At 34.4% G+C, this 27,109-nt stretch overlaps 1 protein-coding gene across 1 annotated transcript; it reads left to right on the top strand.

Moving 5' to 3' along the window:
- Positions 1-8,229: 8,229 nt before the first annotated feature.
- On the top strand, positions 8,230-26,314 carry LOC100802074 (myosin-2). The gene is made up of 25 exons (XM_003541060.5): positions 8,230-8,723; positions 8,814-9,410; positions 9,972-10,073; positions 10,162-10,305; positions 10,580-10,730; positions 10,828-10,855; positions 11,004-11,175; positions 11,311-11,374; positions 11,508-11,521; positions 11,612-11,696; positions 12,356-12,459; positions 12,567-12,702; positions 13,000-13,118; positions 13,425-13,577; positions 13,660-13,749; positions 20,504-20,581; positions 20,806-20,964; positions 21,557-21,712; positions 21,926-22,131; positions 22,206-22,341; positions 22,697-22,826; positions 23,079-23,189; positions 23,277-23,395; positions 24,672-24,887; positions 25,452-26,314. Exons 2-25 carry the CDS (start codon positions 9,003-9,005, stop codon positions 25,911-25,913), a joined length of 3,543 nt encoding a protein of 1,180 aa, XP_003541108.1. The 5' UTR covers positions 8,230-8,723; positions 8,814-9,002; the 3' UTR covers positions 25,914-26,314.
- The last annotated feature ends 795 nt before the right edge of the window (positions 26,315-27,109 follow it).

Raw genomic sequence — 27,109 nt, 5'->3', positions numbered from 1 at the left:
AATCAACTCCAAATCGTAAATATCATAGCCGAGGTAATTGGCCATAGTTGCAATCATGTTGGATTTACCAGTCCTTGGAGGGCCAACACAGAAGGTAGCATCTTCCAAGCCCTTCCGGTTTTATTGGTAAAAAGATCGTTCGTTGGTGAAGTCCTGAAGATCCTCCATGATCTCTTTCTTCTTGTGAGGATTCGGTGCAACAAATCCATGAAGGACAATTTTGCAGTTTAACAATTTGTCATTGTCGTGGATCGTCGTCGGTGGCGAGATCGGAGGCACGTCGTTTGTGGTAGGGTAACAGTGGATGAGGGGACTCACGAAGGCTACGGGATTCAGAATTAGAAAATTAGAGACTGAATTAGATAGATTACGGATAAAATGGTTTTTAATAAATTATTAAATTAAAAAATTAAATATAAAATTTATTATTAGGTTCTTATATTTGAATTGCAAAATAAAATTCTAAATTTGATTGATTGATATGATTATGTAATCCATAAGAAATTTTATGATTAGATAATATATAATACACGTTTGTATAATTTATTTTAAGATCACACGTAAACATACTTACACCATCTTTAATTAAATTCATTCATCTCACCAGTCACGACTATAAAGGGATATCATACCCTGCCTTTATGTGTAACTTTAATTAATATTTCCCAGAAGGCATTATAACCAGACCATAGATTCCTCCAAATTAGTCAAACAACAGCATCAACTAACGGCATAGCTATGGAGAACAACCATCCAAAGAATTAATTGGAAAAAGGTACCCATTTTGATTGGATAAAGTGATTTTTTTATTAAAAAGTGCATATCTTATTGATAGACATGTAAAAAATAATTCAAATCAAAACCTCCAACCACCACTGTCCGGAATATTAGTCTTATTGTCTTAACTATGCAATAATATCATAGCACTTGGTGTGCGCTAAACTGTGCAAAATGGGGTCACAATGAGTTAGCAAATAACTCACAATCAAGGCAGTGTTAGCGGTAAAAAGAACAAACATTAAATACAAGGGTAATCAGATCATGGTTGGTGCGGTTGCTGGAGGATTAGACCCACATATGTGAAGAGAAACAAAATAAGAACTGTAAAGGAAGAAGAACAGAGCCATTGCTTACTTTGTTCTGTATCAATTTCTGACTTATGTGCTTGAATTGAATTGATCTGTGGATTGGGTGCCCATCTCTTTATTGGCTTAATAAATTGATGTGCTGAGGGAGTGGGACCAGTGTTTCGTCCTAGAAGTGTAGCTTCTTTATTTGGTGAAAGGATCAAAGGAGTAGTGAATTGACACTTTTATTTTGTCAAAATGAGATATTTGATTTTTTATTTTATTTTTTTATTTTGGTCTTTTATCTTTTCAAATTTTTATATTTAATCATTTATTATATTTAAAAAGTACAAATTGACTATACTTATGTTAGATTGAAAACTAATATCCTTAATTGTTTCTTGTATTGATCTCTTCATTTTTTTTTCTCTTAAACCTCTCATCATTTTTTCTCATATCAAGTTTTCCAAGGCTTTGTAATTTTCCTAACCATACCGCAAGCTCCAAACTCAACACCCCTCAATCTCACCCTCCATGCAACACTTCTCCTTCACCATCCTTTGCGTCATTGCACGCTATGGGGTAGCATCCTCCTTTGATAAACAAACATTTTAGGGGGAGGGGGGGCGGGGGGGGGGGGGGGGGGGGGGGATGAGTTGAATCAGTGTCAACAAGGATAGGAGAATTAGAGTAGTTGTGCATTAGTGTTCTGGGTTTGAAGATTTTGTTGTGTATTCTTGAGTCTAAGAAGGTGGAGAGAAGAATGGCCACTTGATTTTTTTTTAACATTGAAGTTGAAGTTAACTTCTATAATAAAAAAGATTAAATTGAATCATTTTAAAAATATAAAAGACTGAAATAAACTTTTAAAAGATAAAAACTAAAGTAAAAAAAAAAAAAGACCAAATAGACCATTTCTTTATTTATCTATATAGTAAGAGTAGTGAACTTTGAAATTAGACACACCCTTCTAGAAATAAAGATATGTAAATCTGTTCTTGTATTAATTATTTTTTAAAGCATGAAAGATTACAAAAAATATATAGAGAGACTATATATAATGGTATGCTCTAAACTTGTAACGGAGCATATGTAAAATATAGTATAAATCTTGACTTTTTCTGTAGGAATTTAGTAAAAATTATGAATGAGATTATTCGTTTTTTTTAACCTTCTGAGAGGGAGCATATCTACCCCTAATTTAAACTTTTCTGAATAAAAAAAAGACTATTTTAATTTAATAGTATATATATATATATATGTGTGTGCGTGTGTGTTGTGTGTTGGATCAATTTGCTTATTGTTTATTATATTTAAATTCATAAAGGATTTTTGATAGATTCTCATTTTCTTATTTTATTTTTTTTTTAATTTTAAAGAAGCTAAATTTAAAGATTTTATGAAATTGTATTTAGAGAAATCGATTAGGTTTCACATAAAAATCTTGACTGAATTATAATATACATCATTTTTTTTTAATTTGGTTTCTCATTTTAAAAGAATTGTATTTTCATTTTCATTTTTCATTTTTTTCATTCTTATGTAGTCCTCTTGTTAAATTTCATTTATTTTGTATGAAGACTCTAAGAAATGAGAGATCAAATAAGAAACTTGTAAAATTTTAAGAAATTAAATAAAAACGAGTCATGATATTTACAAAGATTTAGTAATAAATAAAAATGAAGTCATGATACTAGTAGAGGGGCAGCACTAAAAAAAGATTAATTAATAAATTATAGTTTTTTAAGAGAAGAAATAAAATAAAAATTATAATATATATTTTGAGAAATTGAAACCACAATTTATGTAAAAATTATTCATACTTATTGAGAAAGCAGCTAGTATACAAAATGAAATTGTTTGATAGAAAACTAATGTGATATCTAATACTTAGAGAGAGTAAAAAAGAGAGAAAATATAATAGGTATAATAAGATTTACAAGTGATGGTATATGAATATCTATATTGTTTATACATTTAATAAATATCTTATTTATTTTTATTTTTCTATTTATGTCAAATCATATTATTCATAAAATTTATATTTTTTTTTACTTTTTATCTTTCTCTCACTTAGTGTTGATTGACATATTGAGTGTATTTATAATTTTTTTAAGATTTATCATGTGATAAAAAAGAAAAATAAAAAAATAAGAGATATTGATAAAATATTTAAAATAAAATATAATTTATATATAATTACTCTAAATAAAATTGTCATTACAGTAATATTAAAAAATAATTGAAAATGTGTCGGTGTACCACAATATATTAAAGGATAAATAGTATAACTAATGGTGCAATACTAATTTTGGGCACGAAGACTTGTCAGAATGTTCCTTTTCAAATGATAGTAAAAGCAAAATTACTGACAAGGTTGTCCGAACAGAATAATTTACTTTCGAACTCGATTTTGCAGTTCCTCAAAAGTCATGCATGGTGCATGTTAATGTGTACCTTTTGGATTCAGTTTAATGTCGTCACTTGATCACTTTTGCCTTGGAAGGGACGTGAAGGCAACAAGGCATACGCATCCATTAGGCCACGATCAATGTATGGTAGAGGGTACTCCCACACCACCCCCTTCCTCTTTGTTGATTAGACCCACCTGATTACATTGTTATTTTGTTAGGAAAATACATGTATTTTTTTAAGATAATTTTGTTCAAATAAAATAAAAATAATATGATTTCTTTTTAATATTTAATAGAGTTGTCAAATAAGTTGGCTTGGTCTATCTTCAAAGGTCAAACTGCCAAAAAATGAGTTGGTTCGGCTTTGTTCAAATTTCTTCTGTTATTTCTTATGTCTTGTAATAATTTTTGTAAAAAGAAAAAATAATTATTTAAAATGATTGTTTGTTTTTTATCATAATATTAATTATTTTTTATTTTATTTATATCTCTTATAATATTATTATTTATTTATTTATTAGTTTTTCTTAATCGGTATAAAATAATCTAGAATGAAAAATATAATGGGATGAATCAAGTATCGTTTTGTTAGTTCAGTATAGCTTGATGCATGTTGAATTATTGGATTAATTTGGCCTTTTTTAGTTTGTATTAATTTTAAAATATAATAATAATACCAGGCCAAGTAAGTCTTGTGGTCTTCGACCTTGAATTTCACATCTCATTCTTTTTATAGTTTAACCTATTCGGACTTACTGGATCGAGCTAAATTCAAGATCTAATATTACTCACTATGACAACTCTAATATTATTAAATACTTAAAAATTTAAAGTCAAGATAATTAATTAAACTAAAATAATTCTATCTCAATTCATTAACCATCTCGAATGTTTGGTGATAATTCATTAGGTTGTTCTTTATGAAATTTTAGATGCAAAAACCTAATAAGAAATGGACAAGAGTGCCAACTGCGTGAATTATTCAAAACTCCCTCTACTATACTAAGGTCACCATCACTTAACTTTCACATATTATTTAAAATTTTGAATAAATGAGAAAATGAGTGATATGAAGGGATTGAAATGAATTGGCACACGCTGTAATGTACTTTATATCAAGTATGAAATGAAGTTCAAAGTTTCAGTTAATGATGTGGGTGGCCCTCAATGAAATACTAAGTGTTAGTGGACAAAATTAAAACGATATATAATTGTCGGCCATGTCATTTTCAACAAGACCACCAAAGGCATATGGTTATCCTTTGTATTCCATGTAAAGTTCTGCATTAGTGTCTACAATATAAATGTATTAACTAATTTACCCTTTCCGGATAATGCAAGCATGACGAGTATTTTATGGTTTGCAATTATTGCAGGGACCAATAACCCCCACGCCAAAATATCGGTCCTTCTTTGGAAATTGGATCACTTATTCATTCTCTCTATGGATAACTACATTAGAAAATATGACTAAAAAGAAAAAATATTAAAGTATATAAATAACTAATTGAAACAAATAAGTCAAAATATAAGTAACTTAGATTTAGAAGAAAAGGGAAAATTTTAAAAAATGATTTGATAGAGAACGAGGTAGTTGAAAATTGAAGACAAAAAGTCAAATAAATAGAGAAATTAAAACATAATTAAAAATAAGATTTTAAAAACATTTTCTTAATGTAAAAATATAATATTTAAAGATTCAAGATTTTCAAAAATATAAAAAAATATTAACTCATGATAAAATCGTATGTTATAAGAAAGAAGAAAATTAATAAAAAAATTCACATTCAAAAATAAAAAATTAAATTTATAATAAGTTCATAGGGTGATATTAGTAAATGGTTATATTTAATTATAATTTAATGAAATATTTGATTTGTTAAAAACATAGTATCAGACAAAATAAGAAGAACAATACAGGATAAAGATATAAGTTACATTTTACATATTATTTAACGAATAATGAATAATATAAGTAAAATAGTATAAAAATTACTAAAATACTTAATATTAATTATTTTAATATAATTTATATCAAATTTAATGTGTTAATAGAAATAAAAAAATAAATTAGAATAAAAAAAATCCATTTTTTTCTTTTTAAAATGATTATGTTCATTAGCTATTACTTTTTCTGTTATTAAAGAGATAAAAAAATAAAGATATATGTGTCATTTTAATAGTTTGTACATGAGACAAAAAATTGTCTCATAATTTTCTTAACAACAAAAATTAGAAATTTTATCATGTGCTTGTATATTTGATTTTCAAATCAAATATGAAACAAAAATATTTGTTCTATCCCTCATCATAATTTTTAGTAAATTAAACCGATTCATATTTATATAAGATATATCTTATGTATTTAAATTACTTATTACAATATATATATATATATATATATATATATATATATATATATATATGATAATTTTAAGGGACTTTTTTGAATAATGATTTCTCTAAAAAAATAAACATTCACTAAACATTATGATAAAGGATTAATAAAAAAAAATTGTCTTATTTGAGCTTCTATTTCCTATTAAATTTGTTAATTCGACTATCTTCTTCGCGTGTTTTTTTTTTTTAACTGGACAAATATTCTTTTATTATTTATGTTCTAATATTCTACATCCTTGGCTACTGGCAAGGTATGTATAGCTTCACTTGCCGTCTAAGTGAAACTTGAAATCATTATCGGTAGGAGAGGAAGGAAATGACATTCTCGTACATGTTGATTAGATTTACTATTTATTTATTCTATGCTGATTGCTGCATCCACTAATAACTTATACAAAATACAGTGATTTTGTACTAGATATATATGGGCCATTGAATCTTAACGAGTTCGATCAAAAGAATGATTAATCTCGTCAGTTAAACTAATTAAACGGCAACATCACGTACACTATAATTTTAGTATATATAAATACTTATTATTTATTTGAAGATAAATCATAAAATTATTACACATTTAAAATAAAACATAAATAGTACACTAAAAAATATTTGTTTCCCTATCTAATTTTTTTTACCAACCATAACTTTTTTATCCATTTTTTAGGGACTTTTTTTTTTTACACATGACACAAGATAATTATATTTGAGTCGAATAATTTATTATGAATTATAACGTCAAATTTTTTTTTCTTGAGCATTTAACGCACTTATTTGTTAAAAATTCAAATTATAAATTAAACTGGAACAATTTGTATTGTACTTTTTCTTTCTTAGGTTGCCATTATTCCATGTTGATCCCTATGTTTGAATTGTGGACATCTATCCTACAAGCATTATTATTGTACAATTTTTATTCTTTTGTTAATATTTTGTTTATTTTTTTAACAAATTTTGTTGACATAACATTAGATGATGATAGTTACAACAAATGTGCTACCTAATAAATATACTAACATAACTTATTTGTACTTTTGGTCTCTCATGATTACAAAATTTAAGGGGTCAAAAATATAATTAAACTTGGTGTTCATGAGTGAAAATAGGCCGAACCGAGCTAAGTTTTGTTAGGTTTGAGTATGACCTTGGTTAAAAGTACATGGCCTAGGCTTGATCTATTTCCCGTCAAAGACTTTTTTAAGGTTCAGACCCGACTTACATAAAAGTTTGACTTGACCTACAAGTCTTTTTAAGAGTCTAATTTGTGAAAAATTTAAGATTAAAGTAGAGATAAAACAAATTATGTATGAGGGACTTTATAAGAATCAAATTTAATTTATTGATATAAAATATATTTTTAAGGTTTAATATAACATTCATGATCTTATATAAAAATATATTTTGCAATAAGACATAAATTTATTTTTCAATAAACTTAATTATAAACTTTAACTTGACTTGTTATGTAGATCAACATGATTGACATTTAAAAAAATAAATAAATGTAAGATTTTAATAAATTATAACAAATTTAATATAATCATAAGATTAATAATGAATAATTATTTATAATTTTTTAGATAGGTTATTCTGTTAGACCTAATTTTTTTTTGAATGATTTAATATTTGACATGTTTAACTAAATAGACTCTATTAAAAGTCTTGACCTAACCTATTTTTTAAAAAAGACCTAACCTAACCTTGATGTAGGTTAAATTATAGGTTCTTATTAAGCCGTTTATCCTATATATTTTTATTTTTACTAGCATATATTAGATAATATATTAGTTATTATATCTCCAACAAGTCTAGTGTCATATTAAAAAAATTCATTAAAAATTTAATAAAAGATTCAAATAAAAAATACAATTATAATATTCTAATGGTTTAATTTTCACAGTTAAAACTTGGGAGATAAGAATTTTACAGTTATGATATCTAAAGATAAAAAAATGTAATTAAATTTATAATGAAGTACTATATAATTATATTAGGAAAAAAACAAAATAACACGAGTGAACATGGCAGTATATATCAATCACATGATTTGAGTTTTCAAAAAAAGTTAATCACAAATAGAAATAAATTTTAATATCAGGATTTGGGTCAAGATTGTTTTAAAAGTACTTGTAATAACAAAAAAAGAGGTAGACCTAGTTTTGTAATTTGACCCATTTCCAGCTCATTTCAGTTACCCAATACATCTGTCAGCTTTATTTACTCCCCAGTCACTCCAACACATCCACTCTATTTTTCCCTTTATAATATTCACAATTTCATTTCCATTTTTTATGCATTTTTTAATTCGTGGCTAAAATAATATCCGTTCCCCTATCAGATCCGAACAGTTTTCTGAACGTTTCAGTACTGACTTGACACCTCTCACCCCTCACCTGAAAGATTTGAATTTCTGGACACAACAGAACACCATCATCACCTACTACCACGACAAAAAACACAATTTCAATTTCAAATTTATCTTATTTTATTTCATTTTTTCAGAGGAATATAACATCACACAAATTTATATGAAACCATTTTCTTTCTTTTTTGAATTGAACAACCACTCAACAGAAAAAAAGAAGAAAACAGTACAACAACGACATCGACAACAGCAATTTTCACAAATTGTTCCTGATTTTCGTTATCCCTTGTCCTTCCCTCTTTCTCTCTCTCTGTCTTAAAAGCTTTGTTTCTCTCACAAACACAACACAATACCTTAACCTCCTCTTTTTTCTTCTACTTCTTGTCACTGTTCAAACCTCGTAACTAACGTTTCAGTTATTGAAACCCATGTTTCACCTCTTCGATTTGTCAAGTGCCATTGATTGATTCATGCAACGAGGTTCAAATTGAAACAGATTTTCACCCACCCTTGAAGTTCTCATCGTTTTATATAACTTTTTTTTTTTTTTTTTTTTATCTCTTGCAACAGTTTGTGGCGGGTTAACCAATAAGGCAGTGTTTGGGGCCTGAAATCTCAAAAGGGCGTCTTCAATTTCGCGGCTTTAGGCAATGCAGCGGCGAAACTCGAAGTGGGGGTGGTGAATTTTCAATTGGGTCGCCAATTTTGGGGCATAGTTGAAAAATTTCGGCGGTTTTCATTGGTGGGGTGTGACTTATTATGGTGTTATCGGCTTCGCCATGTTCCTTGGCGAGAAGCTCGCTAGAGGAGATGCTCGATTCCCTTCGCCGGAGGGACGAGGAGGAGGAGAAGAAGGACTCGCCACCGGCGTTGCCCGCGAGGCCGGCCTCGCGGGCACGGCTTCCTCCGGCACGGCGGTCGCTGCCGAACAACTTCAGGGTTGGCGGCAGCCAGCGCGTCATCGCGCCCGAAAATGGAGTCGGTACTAATGGGGAGAGTGACTTGAAGGAGAATGACTTGGGGCAGAAAAGGAGAAGAAATTGTTTTGAGAGAAAGAGGATGAACAAGGATGTGGAGTCTCCTTATGTGGCACTCTCTTCCAGTGATTCATCAGGGATGGTTTGGGAATTGGATGATGATGATAACATTTCTTATTTCATCAAAAAGGTAACTGGTAATTAAATTGGGAAGAATATTGATTGATTCTTGGTTTTTAAATTTTTGTGTGGTGTTGCATTAAAAGCTAAATGCATGTCCAGATACAGTTGTTTCTAGATAAGTAAATGTTAATTTTTTAAGAGCTGGAGAAGTTGATCAAAATGAGTGATTATTTCTCTAAATGATGTTTCATGAAAGGCTAAACATTATTTCTAGAAAAGTAATTGTTTAGTTTTTACCTTTTAAAAGACTTGAAGAATTTGATAAAAAAAGTGATTATTTCTCTAAAATAAGTTAAACCAATGGTTTTTATCTTAGAGAATTTTCCTTTATCTCTTTTGGTTTTTGATTAACTGCTGCTTGTTCCCCAATACCTTTGTTTTGTTTGGTTGTTTTAGACGGTTTTTTGATTGACATGCATTGAGTTTCCTTTTAAAATTTACCCTGGAAGATTTTTTTTTTGTGTGGTTATTTGTGTACGTAAAAGTTATGAAATGAGCGCTGCATTGTTAATGGTATGTGATGTGCTTTTCTGTTAAATTTGCTTTCGGTTTTTGGTTGTTTCCCCAGAAGCTTCGTGTTTGGTGTAGGCAACCAAGAGGGCAGTGGGAACTAGGAACAATACAGTCAACTTCAGGAGAGGAAGCATCCATTTCACTCTCAAATGGAAATGTAAGTTTTTACTCTGGCTTTGGAAGATAATGTGTAATCATGAGCTTGCAAGCTGACAGGCTGTTTGTTCCATTAACTTGCTCTCCAGGTTATTAAAGTGGTCAGATCAGAGATTCTACCAGCGAATCCTGGTGTTTTAGAGGGTGTGGATGATCTTATTAAACTTGGTTATTTGAACGAGCCATCGGTTCTTCACAATCTGAAGTTGAGATATTCTCAAGGAATGATTTATGTATGTATGCGTGCTCTCGCTTTTTCTTTTCAGTAATGCTATATCCTCTTACAATATCTTCCTATTAATCCTTCTAATATATAAAGGAAGTATTAATTATTAAATAAAAAGTAAATGCATTTAATGTCTTGAAAACAAAAAATTCATTCTCATCACTTTCCTTATATAGTAAGTCAGAGTTTAATAGGAAGGTGTTGCAAGTGGGTTCAGAATTATTCTTTTTTTTTACTTACGTAATCATCTATATGCTCTCATGTGCTTTCTGTGTGTGTAGAATAAAGCAGGGCCAATTTTAATTGCCCTCAATCCTTTCAAAGATCTTCAGACAAATGGAAATGATTATGTCTCAGCTTATAGGCAGAGAATTATTGATAGTCTTCATGTTTATGCTGTGGCAGATGTGGCTTATAACAAGATGATAAGAGGTGAATGAAATTCTCCCTTTCTCTCTCCTTTGCAATTTTTGTGTTGTACTTGAATGAGACATTTATAAAGGTTTCTTTTTCTTACTGTATCTTACAGATGAAGTAAATCAGTCCATTATCATAAGGTCAGCTACTTACTGCATTTATGGGCTCTGTTTTGTGCATGACACTTAATATATGTTCCTGAACCAATAGTGTTGGATTGTCATAGTAGTAATAAGATATAATCACTGGCGTGCTTGTTAATAATCATTGTTAGAAATTTGTTTGCAGTGGTGAGAGTGGATCTGGGAAGACAGAAACAGCTAAAATTGCATTGCAACACTTAGCTGCTCTTGGTGGTGGTGGCAGTTGTGCTATAGAAAATGAATTTCTTCAGATAAATCGTATACTAGAAGCTTTTGGGAATGCAAAAACATCTAGGAATAACAACTCTAGCAGATTTGTGAGTCTATGCTTCCCCCCCAGTATAATGAAACTTATTCTTGCTATTCTTTTATTATTGAAGGCTATGCAGCCCTTTTTGGATCGGGTTTAAAGGCTGAGCAGTTTCATTGATATACTTTTTAATTTGGTGCAGGGAAAGTTGATTGAAGTTCATTTCAGCTCCATGGGTAAAATATGTGGGGCTAAAATTAAAACCTGTAAGCTTGTTCAGACTATATATGTTACTGCAAATGTTCTTCTTTATGATCTCCATTTCTGTTGCAATTACTGAGTTGGCTTGTTTTCATGGCTGTGTTCGTTATATGCCGACCCATATGCTAACTGGAACAGTATTGTTGGAAAAGGTAATTTGTGATGCCTTATCTGAAGCTAAGAGTGAAATTCTTATGTTCGTTTTTTGTCACTTCTGAAATAGTCTTGTCTATTGTGAGCAGTCTAGAGTTGTTCAACTGGCCAATGGTGAGAGATCATATCACATATTTTATCAACTTTGTGCTGGATCTTCTTCTGATCTTAAAGGTATATTTTCTAAGCTATCAACTTGTTTGTATACATGTAGACTTTTATATCAGTCATTTTTTTTATGGCATATTTGTTTTCTATGTATGTGTTAGTGTTGAAATGAAATGACAACATGTTTCAAAAAAAAAAAAAAGAAATGAAATGACAACTATCATAGTGAAGAAGCCCACTCTTCTGAAAGAATCGAAGTATTTTTTATCCTAAAAGTTCTCCACTTATGTTATCTTTTTTTTTTTTTTTGAGTTTTACTTACCCTTATGCTATCATAGTGACAGTTGGCATGCTTATATCATAAGAACAACCCCCATCATTGGATTTTATTCTGTTTAGATACAACTGGAATATTCTGTAAAAAAGTAACTATTGAAAATAAGTCAGAAATCCAAGTTTTTTTCACGGTTTTTGGAAACTGTTTCGGGACCATCTATTTAAAATGTAAATGCAGAGGTTGATCCTTGCAATGTTTTCAGTATATCTCTTCTGCCCTTTTTAAATTCTATAAACTAATTTTTTATAGAGATTTAGTTGTAATGCACATTAATTGGTGTCAATTTCTGCCTTTAAAGCTACATTATCTTTGCAGTGTGTTTTCTTGATCAAACATAATTGAATTTGCAAATATTTTGACTCATGTAAAATCATTCTCTTTTTCTCAGAGAGACTGAATCTTAGAGCAGTCTGTGAATATAAATATCTAGTTCAGAGTGACTGCACATCAATTGATGATGCCGATGATGCTAAAAACTTTCCTCAGCTGAAGGTATATCCCTTGACAGTTAGTTTACTTTACAGTAAACTCTTTAACTTTTTTTTTGACCTCCTAAGATCTCATGTCATTTCCCCCCTGTGGCGTCTGCAATTTCCTAGAAAGCCCTGGATACTGTTCAAATTTGTAAAGAGGATCAAGAGATGATCTTTAAGATGCTCGCTGCAATACTATGGCTGGGAAATATATCATTCCAAGTAGACAGTGAAAATCACATTGAGGTTGTTGATGATGAAGGTAAGATTCATAGAGTATATAGCAGTAGCATGCCTTTTGGGGACTACTTCCACCTTACGCTGTTTTGTGTATGCTAATTTAGTGTCATTGAGTTCTCAAAGCAAACTGAGATTCACCTGGCTTCTTTGCAATGCCATATAAAGTACAGAAATTATATATATATATATATATATTATTGTGTCAGAGGGGAATTTCTTGCAGTTCAGTTTGACTGACTGAAATACTAACTCTTGATGGTATATATGAAATTTCACTTACAACTTGTGAGTAATTTAATTTATCTAATTCTTTTTGCAGCTGTAACCAGTACTGCCCAGCTGATGGGTTGCAGTTCCCAGGAATTAATGACAGCATTATGTAGCCATAAAATTCAATCTGACGAGGATACTATTGCCAAAAATCTGACATTGAGGCAGGTGTGTTTATTATTTTATTATTTGAACATTTCATTGTTCTATTCTCTGACTCAAAATGCTCTATTTTCAATATATATGTGTGGTTGGGGAAGGATATTAAGTGAGAGTGTGAGAAGTGAAAGGAGTTAATCTTGGCCATACAGCCATACATGGATGGTTGAGATTGTTTTATTTAAGTTAAATCTAATCTTAAAAACCATCCATTTTGGTTGTATGGTCATTGGTCAAGAATCAAGATTATCTCCTCTCATGTTCTCACTTGATGCACTTTCATGTATGTTTATCTTTCTCACATTCTTTGTGCAGGCAATCGAAAGAAGAGATGCAATTGCAAAATTCATCTATGCAAGCTTGTTTGACTGGCTTGTAGAACAAGTTAACAAGTCACTTGAAGTGGGTAAACAATATACTGGGAAATCCATAAGTATCCTAGATATTTATGGGTTTCAGACTTTCCAGGTGTGCAATTTGTATTGATGTATTTATTTATTCTTCAAAGAATGTTGTATACGTACTGATAGTTTCTTGTATCACTTTTCAGAAAAACAGCTTTGAACAGTTTTATATAAATTATGCCAATGAGAGGATTCAACAACATTTTAATCGGCATCTGTTTAAACTTGAGCAGGAGGTCAGTAACTATGTTATGTGTTAATATTGCTTGGTATTTTGATGCCAATTTCCTTTAATTTGAAAAAATAGTGTGATATAATTCCATCAATTTTGTTTCTGCACATTATGTCTTAAGAATATAATGAGTGTGAATTCCTTCAAATTTCTTTCTTTGCATTTAAACTTTTAATACTTCTATTTTCTTTGGAAAAGAACAGATTTGACTAAGACTTCCATACATTATTGTCAAATACTAATGCAAATAAGAATATATTTTGAACAGTGTAATTGGTATAATAGTTAAACATGTTGGCTCTGTAGTTGAATTTTTTTTTTTTTATCAGCAAAGATAATAGGTGTATATTAATGAGTACCAGAGATACTAAAAGATACAATATATGGATCAGTGCTGGTTCAAAGTCAGACTTAAGATTGACCTGAACCAACTGAGCCAAGCTGAAAACATTACTAAAACTGTTACAAATATTTAGTATAATTTCGTATCCTCATCTTCTTAGCAGGCCTGGCCTGATGTTGGCAGACCATTGATTGTAGTGAGTATGAAAGTCCTTCTCCATATGTCGAAGCCACGTCCATAGCAAGAACACTGCATAATCGAACACTTTGTTGGGATTAAAAGCATCACGGGAGAATACTATATTATTTCTGTGCCTCCAAATTGTCCATGTCAATGCGAGCCACCACCAATTCCATCTGTTAGCTTTAAATTCCTCCGAACCTCCATGGATGTGTTGGAGGAAATGATGTCTTGGATGAATCGGAAAGGCACCCACCCGATTCGCCCAGGATAATGATTCCCACCAAACCGGAAGTATCTTACTACAATGAAAAAACAAATGACCTGTAGTCTCCTCCATAGCTATGCAAAACGGACACAGAAAATCATCTAACTCAATTTGCCTCTTTCGCAGATTTGTCTTGGTTGGTAACCTGTCTCTGAATAATCTCCATGCAAATGTAGCAATTTTTGTTGGAACCTTGAGCTTCCGCATTTCCTCAAAAGCTCCATCCTGTATCTCTTCTGCTATATCCTCTCTCAGCACATTATAGGCACTTCTAACTGAGTAATGCCCATTGGAATCGGCCATCCACACCCACTGATCTCTCTCTTGCTGCTGAATATTATGGCTCTCCACATCTTTTAGAAATGATATGGCCATGTCTAATTCATTATCAAACATTGGTCTCCTCCACTTGAACTCCCATTCCCACCCTGAGTCTTTGACAGTTCCCATGTGCTGTATAATTTGATTTTGTTGAGAAGAAATGGTATATAGCCTAGGATACTTGTCTAGTAAAGAGCCTGCTCCACCCAACCAATTGTCCTCCCAGAATTTGAACTTGTCCCCACAACCGACCTTCCATAATGTTGAATTGTTCAATATCTGCCCATGTTGCGGGTGTTGAGTCACCAACTTTAAGTCCCTCCATCATATTGATTCCCTACTGACTCTCGGTGCATCATCTAGATTCCTCCAACCCTCGTATTTTGATTCTAGTACCCTGGCCCACAGCTCCCCCTGATGCTGGAATAAACTCCATTTCCATTTCCACAACAATGATAAGTTGAAAGAATTAATATCTTTGACTCCCAAACCTCCGACTTCTTTTCGCATGCACACCGATTCCCATTTGACCCATGCTATTTTATTTTGCTCCTGCGCACCGCCCCATAGGAAATTCCTCTGTAACCTCACCAACTTGTTGACCAACTTTTTGGGAACCCTGAAAAAAGAAAGAAAATAAATGAGAATGAATGTTAGCACTGACTTTATGAGAGTCACTCTCCCCCAAAAGACAAGTGTTTTTGCTTCCATCTCGCTAATTTTCTCTCACACTTTCTAATAATAGGGTCCCATGTCTGACTTCTTCTTGGATTTACACCAATAGGAACGTCGAGGTATGTGAACGGAAAGGACATCAGACTACAATTGAGGTAATTGGCTGCCATGATTTTCCACTGATCTGGCACCCCAAAAGCACCAAAATGACTCTTAACAAAATTAATTTTGAGGCCCGATACAAGTTCAAAGGCCCTCAACATTGCTTTAATTGCTTTAACATTTTCCATTGTTACCTCCCCAAAGAAGATTGTGTCGTCTGCATAAGGATACTAACTTCCACCTTGTTAGAGCCAACTAAAAATCCCTTATATAGCCTTTGTGCCAGAGCTTGTGACATGAGGCCATTTAGTGCCTCTACAACAATGTTTAAAAGAAGAGGAGATAGTGGATCTCCTTGTCTTAGACCTTTTTGGGGAAAGAACTCAGATGAGGGACTACCATTCACCAAGACTGAAACAAATGCTGATTTTAGGCACCCCTCCATCCATTTGATCCATTTGCTGCAAAATCCCATCCTACTCATCATATAAATGAAGAACTCCCAAGATACTGAATTATACGCCTTCTCATAGTCAACCTTGAATACAATGCATGGCTTGTGACATCGTTTGGCTTCTTCAATCGTCTCATTTGCAATCAACACGCTATGTAACATATGTCTTCCTTCTATAAATGCTGATTGCCTTTTAGGGATAAATAAAGGCATGACCTTCTTCAATCTATTAGCCAAGATTTTAGCCACTATCTTGTATGTGCAACCTATTAGTGAGATAGGTTTGTATTCATTCAGTGTTTGTGGATCCAAAACCTTAGGAATTAAGGCGATGAAAGATGCATTGGATCCCTTCGGAAAGATTCCATTGGCATAAAATTCATCCAGAAACCGCAGGAAGTCAGATTTGATAAGCTGCCAAAATTGCTTGATGAACTTGAAATTAAGCCCATCTGGGCCTGGACTTTTATCACTCCCACAACTCCACACAACCCTTTTGATCTCATCCTCCTGAAAATGCTCCACCAGCATGTCATTATGTTGGCTTCCAATGGTTTGAAATTGAATACCATCCAATGTGGGACTGTCAAAATGGGATTCTTGGAAGCGTTGCATAAAGAACCTCCTGACTTCCTCTTTAACTATTTTCGGATCATCATTCCAGGCCCCATCAATCATCACTCCTTGCAGGCCATTATTTCTGCAGTTTGCATTAATTTGGAGATGAAAATATCTGGAATTACAGTCACCTTCCTTAATCCACCTAGACCTGACCTTCTATCTTAGCAGTGACTCATGAGCCTGAGCTGCTTCCCATAGATCCTGTTGCATTTGTTTCTGGCTAACAACTGATTCCTCTTCCATCTTGTTTAAGTCTTCCTCAATCCTCTTATACTTCCTGAGAGCATCTCCAAACTGATCTCTGTTCCACACCTTGAGCCTGTCCTTGAGAGATTTAATTTTTTGCTTTAGCACATACCCTCCCCATCCTCTGTGCTAGTTTGATGACCAACTCTCATGTACAATTTTCTTAAAAGAGTTGCCAGATAACCAACAATCAAGAATTCTGAAAGGTTTTGGGCCCCAATCGAAATATTTGGACCTAAGCAGTAATGGGCAATGATCTGAGAAGTTCCGATCCAGTGTGTATTGAGATGTTCCCGGCCATTTTGTAAGCCACTCCGGAGATACCAGGAATCTATCCAATTTACTCCTTGCTGTTCCATTTGGCCTGATCCATGTGAACTTTCTTCCAACCCACGGCGCTTCCTCTACCTCCAATTCTGCAATCCAATCATTAAACTCCCTAGAATTGTTAACCTCCACCCCCCTGTTGCAAACACCAACTCTCTCTACAGGGGTCCTTATGCTATTAAAATCCCCCAATATGCACCATAACCCCTCAGGATTCTGATTTTTCAATTGCTTAATATTATCCCAAAGCACTCTTTTACTTTGAATGTCACACGGTGAATAAATGTTGATGATGTAAAGTGTTTGTGTCTCCTGCCTCCACTTCCCCACCAACATTATGAAGCCAACCCCATTGATCTTCCTTTCCAACTTAAATGATTTTGCACTCCAAACACACAAAATGCCACCTGAGGAGTTAACAGAAGGCTGTGCTTCCCACCTAACGTCAGAATTTTCCCATAGAGCTTGACACATAGATCTTTCAATGACTTCCTTTTTTGTTTCCTGGATGCATAACATGTCTACATGTTGTTTATTGACCAACCTTCTAACTGCCGGCCACTTGACCCCCTCCCTAACCCTCTAACATTATATGAAATAATGTTCATGGGGTCCTTTTCTTACTTCCCAATCGCGCAGCCTCTTTTGTGTCTCTGTCCTCCATGTCAATTATTAGTTGCTGCAAATTATTCCTCTGAAACTGCCCTTCTGTAACCCCTAATATTTTTGCTATGTCCCATAGTGTTTCTGCCTCCTGAATGTTAATGTTGACCAACTTTGCTTCATCAATTGCTGCTATCCGTGTTGAGAGCTGATGAGCCGTTTGTTCATGGTTCCTGTCCAGTTTGTGTACATTCCCCTGCATTTTGGGTGTTGTTGGTGTTATTTGTTGGCCCATGTCATCTTCTAGAACTGAAACAGATTGCTTGCTGCACCCACGTTTTCTGTAATACACCTTGGAAGAGGTATTTGGGCCCTTCGGACTTGTGGATGAGCTATTGATATTTTTGTCTATTAGCTTGGTGGGGGTGTGAATAGCAGAAATGAGCCCATTTGTATTTTCTGCCTCTTGGTCACGTGGCTTGTCTGTGTTTAAAACATCCTTCTCCACCGCCCCAACGGTCCTTTCTGCTCCCATCTTTCCTTTCTCATGCAAATTCTCTCCCCTTCCATCCGAGGTACATATCCCCATTGCCTGCTTCCCCCTTCTTTCGTGCATTGTCCACTGTTTGGTATCTGTGGTGCCGTGGCCCATCCTTGCAGTTTGTTGTTTGGTAGCACTGTTGCTATCAGTGCTGACTTTTGCTTGACCTGACACGCCAGCCCATTGGTCACCGTTGTTGTCCGTTGGGTTTTACTGGTCGTCATGTTCGCCAACTACCGACAACTGGTGTTGGCCTCCCTTTCCCGGCGCACGCTGATTGGCCTCCATTTCCGCCATCGCTGTCGTTTCCGTCTCGAGAACCTTGAGTTCGATGTGCCTCCCACCATCTTTCTACCTCTGCGCTGCCATTACCCTTCTTGGCGTGACAGTACCATTGTGGGTCTGTGTTTGTCCGCCATCTGCCTTTTTCGGCGCACGATGTTTACTTCGCCTTTCCGATGAAGTTGCGTCACCAGTCGTCGCGTCGTTCTCCTCCAAGGTGCACGGGTCATGTCGACCTTCCTGTGACGATGGTGCCACTGTCCAGCTGGATGAGCCCTCCTTCTCCTTCGTTGTTTGCCCCAATATCCACCACAGCGAGCCACCTTCACTTTCCTTTGATAGAATCTCATCCGAAGAACTATACTCCGTGTCGCGCCGACACAGGCAAGTGTTTGAAGGAGTTCCGCATTCCTCTATGATATGCACCTGAAATATCTCCTCCTGTATGTGCACCCACACAGTGTGCTGTATAAGTGGCCTCCACGGTGTTTTAATTAAGATCCTTGCCATATCCATCTTCCGAGGTCCCTCTATGTTGTCATCGACTTCAACCACATCTCCGATACCTGCCACAATCTTCTTCATTTGCTGTATGTTCCATGCCATCAGGGGTATTCCCCAGCAGTGTATCCATGTTAGCCTATGCCCAGGACGCATCCGCGGATTCCATTTTTCCACAGTGTGAAACAAGGACCCTCCTTCATTTTCTTCAGTCTCCATTTGTCTTGCTTGGTCGTCTGTGAGGCCTAGGAGCAATATCATATCGTCTCCGATGTACCGCGGTGATACATTAGCTCCTAAATCCCATAGAATGTCATCCTCTACTTTATCAAACAATGACAAGTTTTTTAACCGCCCTACCCATGCTTCTGTGAGCCATTTATGCTCTGTCAAGGAGATGTCTAGGTGCACCTTTGACTGCGACCAATGGCCAGATAACTCCCTTTTGTCTGCTGGTCTCCGTTGGTCTGCTCCTGTATTTTTCCTCTTGACTGCCTCTGCATATGATCCACTCTTCTTCCCCAGGTACCCTCTTTGCTGCACTCTCAGGTTCGTATCTCTGCTCTCCTCCTCATTTGACTTAGTGTACGGGCATCCCCAAGTTACTGGTTGTGGCTTTCCTTGGACAGCTCTTCCAAATTTTGGGATGTTGACAAACATCTTCAGCCCTCCAAAGACGATGTTGTCTAACTTCTCTAACTGCTGCAAATCCTCCACTCCTTTGAACCTTACAAAGCCATATCTCCTTCCATTTTTGTTTCTTTTCTTGGCTATGAACACCTCCCTTACATCTCCCGCTTTTTTGAAATGTTGCCATAATGCCTCCTCAGTTGTGTCTTCAGGGAACCGTGTGAAATAGAAGGATGCAACATCCTTATGGTCTCTCCAATTTACTCGAGTGTAGTCTTGTTTATGTCCTCTGCTGTTGCCGGCAAACTGCAGACATTGACCCTCTCTAGCTCTCTCTTTGTTGCTCTCTCTCTTCTCCCTCCTAGTTCTAACTCTCTCCCACCCACTATTTCTCTCTCTATCTTTTCTCTCTCCTCTCATTCTCTCATTCCAGTTAATGTAAATACATTCATGGTTCTTAAATAGCAGTATGCTTTGTGAAAATTATAGTTTAATCAAAGGGCACATTTCAAACAGTTAAAGTTGTGTGGTACTGTTGTATAATCAGAGTTGAAAAAGAGGTACTCTTTTTGTTCATGCATAAGATTATCATTACATGCTAAGTGTGAGTTCTTCACTAGGCTTGATATGCATTACAACAATTTTGCAATTTTAATTTTATCAGGATTATGAATTGGATGGCGTTGATTGGACTAAGGTAGATTTTGAGGATAATGAAGTGTGCTTGGATCTATTTGAGAAGGTACTTTTTTTTTTAAAGGCCAGAAGGTACTTATTTGATTTGGTTTTCTATATGTTTTAGAGTTATTCCACTTTCTCGGGAAATTGGGCTGTTGTTATGGTTGTAGTTTTATTTGTTTCTACTTCTGGACTCTATGTTCAGGTCCCAATGTGGTTGTGGCTGTGCTCACAGCATTCTCTATTATTAGCGTAGTCATTATGTTATCTGTGTTGCAAAATGTGCAGAAACCTCACGGTCTACTCTCTTTATTGGATGAGGAGTCAAATTTAGCCAAGGCTTCTGATTTAACATTTGCCAACAAACTTAAGCACCACCTGAATGCTAATCCTTGCTTCAAAGGAGAAAAAGGCAGAGCTTTCCGTGTTCGTCACTATGCAGGGGAGGTTAGTTTTGTCTCACCATTTAGGGAGCTTTGGGAAGTTAGTTCTGACAAAATCTACTTTTTAATTTTATATCTGAATTAGTAGTTCAATTTACTTGTTTAAATTTTGCATTGTTTTCCACAAGATTGCATGCAAAAGACTAGAATATAATGTATGGACAGTAGAAATCACAGTTTTAAGCTCTTGTATTATCTGGAGTGTAATCTTATCCAGCATGTGATTTGCAAAAGGTTCCAGACCTCAGTCTCTGAATATGATCATTTAGTTGTTTCTAAACATGGTGTTTTGCTTTCTTCCTAATTCCTACTTTATGTAAGAGTTTGATTTCTTTTTTTACCTGCAATATAATAGCATGTCTAAATATTTGGTCCATTACTTCACTTACTAGAAACAGTTTGATACAAATGCATTCAGATGCTAAGCATGCAATTATACATCTGACAAATGTTTTAAATCTGGAGCTTGTATTGTTAAGTATCTATGAGTAAATCCTTTCTAATTTTCTGTCTGATCCACCTTTGTGTGGACTGAGTATGTGTCATGGAAACCAATTTCGTTTGATGCACATTACTAATATCTGGATCTCTATTAGGTTCTGTATGATACAAATGGCTTTCTAGAAAAGAACAGAGACATGTTGTCTTCTGATTCCATTCAATTCCTGTCATCATGTAATTGTGAACTGCTGCAGTTGTTCTCCAAAATGTTTAACCAGTCTCAAATGCAGAGTGTTGCAACAAAGTTCAAGGTAATTTTTTAGCATTTCTTGTGATTCTTGAGCTTCATTAAGATTTCAAAAGAAATGATTATGGCTTGTTACAGGAGATTTGAACATGATGATGGAAATGAACTCTATTTTGAAAATTACATTATTGTATAAACACAGTATGGAAAGTATACAAAGAAATAATTGATATGCGTATACTGAGGGAAATGAATCTAACTAGTTTCATACTTTTAGGTTCAATTGTTCATGTTGATGCATCAGTTGGAGAGTACCACACCTCACTTTATTCGCTGTATAAAGCCAAATACTAAGCAGCTTCCTGGCATTTTTGATGAAGTCCTTGTCCTACAACAGCTCAGATGTTGTGAAGTTCTAGAAGTTGTTAGAGTTTCAAGGGCTGGATATCCTACTCGAATGGCCCATCAAGAGTTTTCCAGAAGGTAGTTGAGAAACTTCCCATGGTTTTTAGATTATCTTGAATGATGGGCTGATTTCTGTTCCTTAATGTATCTAGGTATGGGTTTCTGCTTTCTGAGGCCAATGTATTGCAGGATCCATTGAGCATCTCGGTTGCTGTTTTGCAAAAATTTAATATCCCTTCTGAAATGTACCATGTTGGCTACACCAAATTGTATCTTCGAGCAGGGCAGGTATATGTCTAAACTCCAAGTTTTCTTTGCTGGGCTAGAAGTGATGCTTTGTACTTTTTGTTTTCCTCCACTGCTTCATGTTAGTTAAATTTGTATTGTAACTACCTGTCCTTACATTGGCATTGGAAACATATTTCATGTTCAATTGCACTTTGAAGAGCTGTATGCCACTCAGTTTATCAACCATTTGTTTTACTAAATTAGTATTTTTTGGTACATAAAATAGTGTCTTGTTTTTGAACCATGAATCTTTTGCGTAGCAGAATTTTAAATTATATGATGTTTTGGGTGAGTTTAGGTTCATTCATTTGTGGTTTCTGACTTGGTTATTCTTGGGCACTGGTTGCTTTTGTAGATTGATTCACTGGAGAATAAGAGAAAGCAGGTTTTACAGGGAATACTTGGGATTCAAAAATGCTTCCGTGGTCATCGAGCTCGTGTTTATTTCTGTGAACTTAAGAATGGAGTGACAACATTGCAATCATGTACTGCCAGTATCTATATTATTTTCATTTGGAGCTAAAGTATCTATTATTATATGCATTTTCTTCATTTTAATGAAGATTTGTGAAGTAAATGTTTTTCATAAAAATATAATGATAAAAGAAACCTCAGAGCAGTTTGGCTTGTACTTTCAAAATATAACTCAAATCATAAGATTGTCACAGCCTCACAGGTGATTATTCATAACCTTAGTTCTAGTTTGTTTTTAAATTGTTGATATTGTTGCATTGCAGTTATTCGTGGAGAAAATACAAGAAGGAAATATGGTGTTACAGTGAAGTCTTCAGTAACAATTTATTCTAGAATACTGGAGGAGATCCATGCAATCATACTATTACAATCTGGTTAGAATGATTCTGATTTCTGTCAGATTTACCATCATTATTGCGGATGAAGTTGATTTGCTTATTATCTGTTTCCTTTTGTTGTAGTAATTCGTGGTTGGCTGGTTAGAAGGGGGGATGCTAGTCACATAAATAGGTCAAAGAGATATCCTGAAAATGCTAAACCTAGGTGGAAGTCCTTTATGAAGATAATACCGGAAGTAAAGGTACTTTTACTGTGCACTTAACATTAGTCTTGTTTTCTCTGTGTCTTAATCTAGATATCTCCATCTATTTGGTTATTTTTCAGTTGTTGTATTACGTGAAAATGTAATTTTTCCTGTTCTTATTTATTCTATCAGACTAAAACTTGTGATAATTTAGAGTTCCAAATCTAAGTTCATGTAATTTTCTGTTAAGTTTGAAATCAAGTATTTTCACACTCCACCGAATTTTCCATACTGCTCGATGTGGGACTTAGGCACCCCATAATACCCAAGTCCCTATCATTTCATTTTAACCCACTGACCACTACTATTTCTTAGACAAGCCTATGGGTGGGGGAAATTGAGACTGCCAACGCTTTTTGAATGTCTAAGAACAAGTTATCTGTTTAAGATTCCGGTGATTGGTAAGCATAGCTTAAGATTAGCAAGAATGCATATTAGCAATGTTTGGTTAGAACATAAATTCTTAGATATTATGGGAGAGATGGGAGTCACTTTTCAAAGAACCAATTTGAAATTATGCCTGAGAGGTCAACCATGGAGTTGATATACCTTTTGAGGGATTGGGTGCAAAGACATTGGAGGAAATTAAAATATCTAAAAATGTTTTCCATTGACTTAGAAAAGACCTATGATAGGGAGTCTTGTGGAAGGCATTGGAGAATAGGGGAGTTTGTGTTGCTTACATTCGGGCGATATGTTGTCAAGGATATGTATGATGAGGTTAAAACCAACATGCACACACATGGTAAACTAGAGTTATGGGGGAAGCTTAGGAATCACTTGGTTTCCATTTAAGTAGAAGTAAAACGGAGTATACGGAATGCATGTTCAACGTCATGCACACTAGCATTGGCTGTGAGGTGAAAGTTGGAGATAATATATGTCACAAGTCACAGTTTAGTTATCTTGGATTTATCATACAAAATGACTGAGATAAAGAGATGCAATTCATAGGATTCTGAGTAGGGTGGATCAATTTAGTTTATATATATACTTTGGCACACAAATATGCTCTAAAAATATAAGTTACTTTGAGCAAACTAGAGAAAGTAATGATTCAATTGGCTATAATATATTTTCCCCTTAAGAAAGATTAAAAAACAAAGTTTGTTGTTTCCAGATTTCACTAGTAAACAGCCAGATATAAAAAAAAAATTGTCTTTGTTGTTGGCAATTGCTCTAACTTTCATTTAAACCTTTTAGCTAAATGCTACCAAAAACTATTTTCATGGTGTGTTTCAAAACATAAACTCCACCTTCATTCTTGATTTAGCCGGACTTGTCCAAAGAGCCGGTTCAGAATCTGCTTTCAGCTTTAGCAGATCTCCAAAGGCGAGTTGACAAGGCTGATGCAATTGTGAAGCAAAAGGAAGACGAAAATACCGAATTGAGGGAACAGCTAAAACAATCTGAGAGGAAGAGGATCGAATATGAGACAAAAATGAAATCAATGGAGGAGGCTTGGCAAAAGCAGATGGCATCTTTGCAAGTAAGTTTTCAGTTCAGATTTCAGACAAGTATTCAATTTTTGACATATAAATGTTATTGTAATGGATGTAGTTGATTGGTCTGATCAAAACTTTTGACTAGTTTATTACTTTATTCACCTGTAGTCTACATGAACAAGTCCATCCTATTTTGATAATAACCTTGGGAAAATCACAACCCAAAAAATAGTCATTGTAGTTGAAGAGCCCTAAGCCTTTCAAACCCCATGCCAGACTCCCATACTTCTGATATGGGACTCAAGTTACATACCAATTGGATCCTAACAATCCCTCAATTGAATAACCAAATAATTTTTTTATCAGAAAAAAATAAACTGAACTTCAATCACTTGTATCAGTTTTCTTAAAGAAGAATTTTGATATCAAGTAAGGTTTAGCTTTGAATTTGTCATTGCTAATAAGAAAACATTGTTCTTGATAAGTTAACGAGTCTGTTGATTTTCTAATCTGCCACAAGTTTTTTGTCCTTTTCAAAGTCATATGCACAAGGGTTTCATATCCAACTTAAAATTCTATAGAAGACTCTGATTGCCATTTCAATGCAGATGAGTCTTGTTGCTGCTAGAAAGAGCCTTGCTCCCGAGAATGCTTCAGTTCAGCCTGTAAGACGTGATTTTGTGCTACCTCGTGGTTATGATTCTGAAGATGCTACATCCATGGGATCTCGAACACCTGGTGGGAGCACACCAATGCTTTCTGGTAGTCTATCTGCCTCTGATGCAGGGAGACAGGTCAATGGTACATTGACCACAGTTGGCAATCTGATGAAGGAATTCGAGCAGGAAAGACAGAACTTTGATGATGAAGTGAAAGCTTTGAACGATGTTAAACCGGAGCAGTCTGCCAATACAAATTCCTTTGAAGAGCTTCGGAAACTGAAACAGAGATTTGAGGGATGGAAGAATCAATACAAGGTTAGATTACGAGAGACTAAAACAAGGCTTTATAAATCAGAAACGGAAAAAAGTCGGCGAACATGGTGGGGGAAGTTAAGCTCAAAAGCATAATGATATTCAGTTTTCAAACTCATTTGCTGAGAATAGAAATGCTGGAGAATCCGCAAAATTGGCAAAATGATTGTTGTCATGAACTTTGTCCTTTTTGAGCTGTTGCTTCTATATCTTGCTGGAACACTTAAACAAAGTGTTACCAATTTACTCATTGGTGAAGGGAAAGAAGTTGTATATCTACCAATTTTGTTACATGGTGGAAGTGTCATAGGTTGTGCATAGTGGTAGACTTGTAAGATCGCATAGTTGTATTGATTAGTCTATAGTTTGCTTTTGTATATTTTTTTCACTTTCTTTTTTGGGGTGAAAACCAGTAATGACTCATGTATATTCTATTGTTGCTGATGTGATCTAAAACTCAGCCTGAAGATATTAATAGTAAGTTTTAGTATCTTCAATATCAAGGGAATTTTTTTTTCTTGCTTTTTTGTGGTGTTTATGACAACAGTTTTCTCTCGGTGTATTGGTTAAACAGATAAATGTTCAGTTAATAGAGATCTATAGTTTTTTGCATGTGTATGTTGGTCTTGGAACATATCTAATATGTGACACTTCATTTACAGCTAAAGATCATTTTCTTTTCACATGAATTTTCGTTCATGGTATTTAAACATGAAATTAGACTTCATAAGACTTAGGAGACAAAAGAATAAACTGTCCCATAAAATGTGTGTTGGAGTCCAAGTGTAAGGTGAAATCTCGCATTGGGTGAAAATGGAAAAGTTGAAGATCATTTAAGTGAGAAGATCTATAAATGTGAACCTTAAAGTTTTGGGTTAAAGCGTGATATCAAGTTTACGTGTGTGGTTGTTTATGGTCCATTGATTGTTCTCGAGGGGAAGACTACCATATGGAAGAATCTCCTTGATTTACCTCCTTAGTTGTACAACAAGGTGATGACAAGTTGAAGGTTATAATAGTTTAGGATGATTCACACATTGTAGAACAAAAGGATTTGTTACCTTTTGTTGAAACTCTATTCAACATTGCTCATTTGTTGCACATCTCCAATATGCCATATAGATTATGATATTGAAACCTTATTTGCTTGGAAGCTAAATTAGGAAGGATTGAACACCCTTTTCACTTGGCTTTACAACACAACCAATAGAGAAATAACTTTGTAGATTAAACACAGATCTCGTTTGAGCCAAGGAAGTGAATGCTCAACTCTTGCATTAAACAAGTCAAGC

This window comes from Glycine max, chromosome 12 (assembly GCF_000004515.6).
Source record: "Glycine max cultivar Williams 82 chromosome 12, Glycine_max_v4.0, whole genome shotgun sequence".
NCBI classification, from domain to species: Eukaryota; Viridiplantae; Streptophyta; class Magnoliopsida; order Fabales; family Fabaceae; genus Glycine; species Glycine max.
The sequence above is the reverse complement of the archived record's forward strand: the minus strand, read 5'-3'. Positions and strand labels throughout refer to the sequence as shown.

Coding starts and splice junctions, on each gene's coding strand:
- LOC100802074 (XM_003541060.5), top strand. CDS start 9,003: ATGGTGTTATCGGCTTCGCCATGTTCCTTGGCGAGAAGCTCGCTAGAG. Junction 10,731..10,827: donor TTATAACAAGATGATAAGAG/GTGAATGAAATT, acceptor TGTATCTTACAG/ATGAAGTAAATCAGTCCATT. Junction 10,856..11,003: donor AATCAGTCCATTATCATAAG/GTCAGCTACTTA, acceptor ATTTGTTTGCAG/TGGTGAGAGTGGATCTGGGA.